Source organism: Opisthorchis viverrini, assembly GCF_000715545.1.
Source record: "Opisthorchis viverrini unplaced genomic scaffold opera_v5_55, whole genome shotgun sequence".
Taxonomy (NCBI): domain Eukaryota; kingdom Metazoa; phylum Platyhelminthes; class Trematoda; order Opisthorchiida; family Opisthorchiidae; genus Opisthorchis; species Opisthorchis viverrini.
Window position 1 is genome coordinate 679,594 of NW_008751709.1, and position 6,401 is coordinate 685,994.

A 6,401-nucleotide genomic window follows, 5' to 3' on the forward strand; every position below is an offset into this window, starting at 1 on the left:
GAGGACATGGTGAGATTTTTAAGCTCAGAGCGCACACATTCATTAGGCAAAACTTTCCCCATTTCGGGTAGTAGCTGCGTGGATCGACTCTCCTCCGGCGGTTGTGTAGTGGTCTGGCTCCCCAATAGGTTATTTTACCAGGAGTGTGTGAAAAAGAAATAAAAATAATTACGCTAGGTTTGGTATACAAAAATAAATTGATGAGATGGAACGGACTCACTAACAATTGTTCTCTTTAAAATGGTTCGTCGTTGTCCCAGGTCAACGAAAAATCAATGATCCAATTATGTTGTCCAGAGGTCTTTTCTGAACAGTTCCCACATATAATAGATTCCGAAGATGTCTGAAATGTTTTGGTACCAGAGTTAGTACATGAGACTCGCGAATGACCGCTGCAAGCGCGAGCGAAATCAGAAGAGAGAGTCGAAGCCCGTGACCACGCTTGTATTATGTGAAATTGTACAAGTGCGCGTTTTTGTAGTTTTTCGTATTCAAACCAAAAACGATTATGCAATTGATGAAATACGTAGTGTTATAATGTAAATGAAATGAAGGTTAAAATGGGCCACAATTTTCCACCCTGTTTCTTGAACCCAGTTCAAACCACTACTATGCATTTATCTATGCGACTCGCGCTGGCAAGCATACTGCACCGCGCTGAGAACATAAAGAGCAGTGCTGCACCCCTTTTCACTCGTGCCTTTCAGACGAACGAAAGCCGCTAAACGACAAGAACAAAACCGACCCGGGAATCTTGGGCAAAAGGCTCGATCCTCTGTACCAATCCGTGAATTCGTGAGCCTCAACATTTTTGAGGCGCTTCATTTGGTTGTGCTCGTCGATTCCGCGCGGCGGGCTTTTATTGTGTGCTGTTCGGGAACCATGTCTCGTGTTCAGGTTTTTTCGGTGCTAGCTCACCATACTGAAAGTGTGTGGTCGTAAACATTGGCTCGGGGACCTCACGTTATCATCCAAAGCCCGTCAATTGTGCTGACGTACGGAATGATCGATATGTTCCACTATATACCACCTCATAGGATCTACTATGAAGTTATGTCGTTTTGGAACACTTCAGTCTTCGGGGAAGTAGCTTACTTGAACTGGAGTCCGTCCGCGAAACACGCGTTGTCAAAATCTGTTCGCTGACTATTACCCCAATTGCCCTTGCTTTTGGGGTGAGACTCTTCAGGAACTGTCACGTGGGGGTTGAAAAGTGCACGAAGGATGTTGACTTCAAGTCAGCGAAGCCAAGCAGCACCGTATTAGGCACGAAGGTTGGTTCCTTATGTAAAAAAGGAACCAAAGTTTAAAGCCGGAAACGGGGATCTAGATACAGTTCCACACGAGCATATCGCGCTGAGGCCTGAAGGAAAACTAATGAGCAATTTTGTAAAGCGGTGTGACGTGTTCAACATCCTGGACCCCCTGTATTTCCGAGCCATACGTCGCTGTGATCGTCCCACAATGATCAGCCGCCACGCTAATGTACACTCTATCGAACTGTAAATGAAAAGGCAGTCGGTGGTATCTTCGGACTGGTGAAGTGTCTGTTTGGAGTCCCCATGGTCTTTTAATGGCCCCTATAGTGTTGAATAATGCTGCCTAGCCTCTATTGCCGGTCCCTCTTCGTCGGAACTTGAGGCGTATATCTCCATGGAGCGTTCTTTGGTGCGGAGTATTGGACGGTGGAGGGACAGGAAAACAGGTGATGGCACCGACAGGAGATCATACAAACATCGCAAAAGAGAGATGTAACAAAAGGATGTGAACAACAAGCATTGGACGGTGTTAAAGCCAAATAGATATCGTAAATATGGATAAGTGGAAATATACACGAAGATTTATTTGGTCCAGTGTGCGCGAGTCATGTGGCTGTGGTTCAGAAGCCACAGGTTACCTACTGACGCCCACCACAACTTAACCACATGGCTCTGCAGTTGGCGAATTAGTCTATTTTGCTTCCATTACCAAGATCGTTGATTTTGGAGGCACTGAGTCCACTTGTACCATGGTTCATATTTAGAAAGGGCGCCACTACTCGGGCAACGTAATCACCTGTTTATGATCCTCGACGGAGTACTCAGACAAGATGTTATCTACCTGTCGGGAGTATTTTATTGCCACTTCTGTCCCAGAATAAAATGAGAACTCTTAGCGTTGACATAAATTGCAATAAACTTTCCTTGGGCGCTCTTGTTGATAAATTCCTGACTCCGGTTAGCCATAAGTATCATCAAGTTGTGTTGTCAGTAAGCCACCAGAGCGAATATAAACAACGAGACTTCTGAAGATCTTGCTAAAAATATCGAAGAAACCAAATATTACTCATTGCGATTAGCATGGCCAAAATGGGACAGTGGTTCTCGTGGATACTGGCTTATTGACATCACACGATGTAGCAACCCTGGTTCACGCACTGCGTGAACCAGAGAAGCAATTAACCTTACCATTGACAGTAGTATCAATATATGCTGTGGACTTTGGGGCAGTTCAGCTGATTGCGTCCTCTTCATACTTGATACTCAGTTTGTTTCAGAGATTTTTGAAAGTTTCAAACACCTTGCCGTTGTTCCGACCTCTCACCATTCTTTTCATCATTTACTACGGCTTTTACCCATAGTTCCACTACTGCTGTATTGCTGTGCTTGAAGATAATTGCCCATAACTTCTCGGGATAAATACCTCTCGTGGACTGACTGCAAATGGAGGCACGAATCGACACATAGAGTTCATCATGCAGAAATCTTGAGACCAGTTCATTTCGAAACATGCTTTCAATGTGGAGGACTCGCGAGGGGCCTGGCGTAGACCAGTTGTTTTCCTGTGCTCACCCATCTGCGCCCAAGTCGGCGCCGCAACTGATGTAAGAGGATACCAACTTTGAGTCGGTAATGCAGCCATCGTGCATGTGCCCACTATTCGTTAGCCCCTCGAAAGCAGTTCAGTATGCACAGGCAACACCATCAGTCGAGAAGAGCGCTCACGGTGTTATAAAAGTTGTCTTATGAACAGGACGGGAGGATATATGAGAACAGACTGACTAGTGAAAAGTAAAATTAATGGAGGTGGGAGATGGGGCGGCAGAGGTTGGCTGGAACACTTCATAAAGAACAGTTGTAAGTGGTATAGCGCACCGTCAAGACCGACATACAATGGCTGCACAGCGCTTATATACAAGAAGAATGGCCAAATACTGCTTTTGGATATAAGCGGACCTTTAGCATATGCGTTGGCGCCACCAACATACTTGTCAATGGCCTGGGGTTTCGGATGTGCGAACGTCATAGAATAGTGAGGAAAGATATGACTGTCCCTGAGAAAGGCTGATGTGTATGTAAGCGCTTGCGACAAGCAGTTTGCCCCAGAAGCATACTATATTCCTATGTGAATCACCGTTTTCGCAGGTACAAGGATTTTCCGATCGTGGTTGGTGATGATGAAAAAAATATGGCGATAAGCCTGAAACACGGCTGAAGTCAGAATACTTCACATCGCGCTAGGCTGCAGCAAAACAGTTACCTCAGGCTAATAGCCGAGCAGCACGGTGTATACGGTAGGTAATTTTATACAATAAACTGTCAGAAGGCTCCTCGATCGGTTGAACCTCATCGTTTCCGTGCTTCATTCTCCGTGCTGTTCTGTGTTTCATTCATAGTGGACTTTGACCTAGCACAGGAGGATATGAAAGATTACGAAAAGTCCGATAGTCTTATTGGCACTAGCTTTAAACACATTAGATGAGGTTGAGCTGGTGTCTTCCTTTTGGTAACCAACAGAAATCAACAGAGCCAGCTTGGTCGGATAGCCCTTAGCTGCCGATGGCGACGCTCTGCTCTCGAAGGGTATCTTTACAAAAATACCCAACGTCGATTCAGATCATGGTCTATTCTGGTGTAAATCTTTGATAAACTCCGTGACGAAATCGAAAAATCGACCTTTTCGTTTATTCGTCGTACACTTTCCCACCCATCAGTTAACCAATCTCATCAAAGGTTAAACTGGCTGATGAAAAGTAGGAGTTTGGGCAGCCTGGCAGTATCCGAGCCATCGTACTTCCTTCTGGTGGCATGACAATCAGGCATCGAAAGGGTGCTTCAGCTGAACGATTTCGAACATATTTATGTATGTAATATAACATATCGCTCAGCTGCTACACCCTTCCGGCATTTAGCTATCATGCCATCCGAAGGAAGCACGGATGCTGACACTGCAAGATTGCCCAAACCTAGACAGAAGCAATCGAGATACAGAGGACTCTGAACAGATGAACTCTGAACATACAAATAGCAGTGATTTTGTGTGTTCGTCGAAAGTGTTTCTGCATCCGAATTGAAACTCAATCAACCCAATAATCCAGTTCGATCGAAGTAGCTTCCGCGTTAAAAACAAACGGTACCCCAAAAAAGAACCACAGACTGAACCAAACTGCTTGAAACGATGACATTTCGACTGGTCTTAAACTTTATCGTACCACTAACCGACTTTTGTACGATAACTAATCTAACAGACTAGAGAATAACCAAACAGCGATTTTAAAGCGATTGATAGCAGAGACGTTTACGATAAAACGACCACACCTTGTGCGGCCGTGTCTGAATGAGCTCGCCGAATGGATGAACAAGGGTTAGACCGAACAACTTTTAATAAATGCTATCCACTGTGACGATTCGGACGGCCTATGTGTTCAGGCTGAATCGGATAGCTGTACTATTGAGCAGAGATGGCGGTATGTGGGAGATGGCCCAAGTGGTTGGAGTGCTATTTTCTGACCGGGAGGTCCGTGGTTCGAATCCGACCTCCGCCACTCGACTTTCCGTGTCTAGGCTCGGGCGACTTGGCAGTATTACAGCCCTCTTGCTTCCTTCGGGTGGCATGGCAGCTAGGCATCTGAAGGGTGCCACAGGTGAACGCTTTCTTTTTCTTTCTTTCTTACTATTGAGCACCGCGTGGAACTTCGAGTCCACAACTGCTTGGCTTGCGCTGTGTTCCACGTCCATGTCCCTCAAGGAGGACGCGGTTGGCTTACTTCTGCGGCGATGTTCCATGCACTTTACGGCGAGCCTCTTTTCGGGGTTTCGTATGGTCTTTTGTTTTCGTATATTCCATCAGCGGATTTCTGCTTTACAGCGTTTCGAGATTTTCCGAAACACCAGCTCATCTGTCTCCTGTGGTAAACTTTTTCATAAAAATTTGAGGACTCTTTCCCAGAGAACGGTGAATTCTATTAGGTGATGCTGTGGCTTCCTGGACTGTCGTGCAGCTCTGTATCGTTCCCTTGTTTTACTGCTCCGCCCACTGTGGTATATCACAAAGCACGGTAGCTACAGACAGGCATTTATGAAGGCAATGGAAGATGATTACAGCTGTATTTATAGGGTAATCAGAGGGCGTTTCCTAAGGTCATGCTAGAATCTCCGTGAGGCGGTGAGGAGTTTCAAGATAAGGATGCTCTATCCCGATTGGTTTGCATTCTGACCAATCAGGACATGGCTTCGTTTGGTCCGTAGTCCGCACGCGACACGTCCATCCGGCTGACGTGCCGTTCGGTTAGTAGGGATGGCTGGATCCAGACGGGTAGTTTGCGGTCCGTCCGACCTCGTTCTGAGTTTTTCGGCATGAACATGGCGTCGGCCTCGTAAACCTTCTCGACGATGGTCGTATATAACCTTTTCGGTGCAGCTAGCCCCACGGGGCCAGTAGTTTAAATTTTTCAATGAAGCTAGCTATTTGTGGGAAGTCTGCATAGCACAAGTTTCGAATCCAGTTTGAGGTTCGGGATTTCTGGCCGAGCAGTAGATAAAATTAAAGACCAACACACTGGTTAATATGTCCCAGTGGGACATTAATTGACGAAAGCCTTCATCGATCTAGTGTCAATTATAATTGGCAAATATTTTGTTCGAGTTTGTTCGAACAAAGTTCTTTTGGTCTATTACGAGACTGCCAGAACTGACATGCCCAGGTAGAGAAACCTTCCAACTACCTCATGTGGTTCACCCGCAAGCATGAGGCTAAGATTCGACCCTACCCAGTCTTGCAGTAGCAGTTTGTACTTTGCAGGTGTGATGTGCATGCCAAATTGTGAGGCAGAATTACTAAAATTATTAAAAATTGTATTACCACGTCATCAGATTCAAGAAGAGTTATGTCGTCTGCGTACTCGATATTTGTGAGCAGACACCTCGGGAGAACTTCGAACCAACAGGCGTTGGAGGCTGATAATGAGTCTCCCATAATCTTATCAATGACGAAGTTGAAGAAGAAAGGTGGAAGAGGGCAGCCCTGTCTGGTGTGGTATACGTTGTCTGTCAGTTTGATTGATTCATATGTAAGTATTGGTGATGTACAACCTTGCTTACTGGGCTCTGGCTCATGAGCTTTGTTTCTGTTTTCCATCCACA

At 45.6% G+C, this 6,401-nt stretch overlaps 1 protein-coding gene across 1 annotated transcript in view; it reads right to left on the minus strand.

Moving 5' to 3' along the window:
* Positions 1 to 5,045, minus strand: part of T265_03615 (hypothetical protein) — a gene marked incomplete at both ends in the record, with an annotated part of 6,002 nt that extends 957 nt beyond the window's left edge. The window contains 2 exons of the mRNA XM_009168150.1: positions 2,985 to 3,036; positions 4,709 to 5,045. Coding sequence (XP_009166414.1) covers positions 2,985 to 3,036; positions 4,709 to 5,045 — 389 coding nt within the window. The remainder of the gene's footprint in view (positions 1 to 2,984; positions 3,037 to 4,708) is intronic.
* Between the last annotated feature and the right edge of the window lie 1,356 nt (positions 5,046 to 6,401).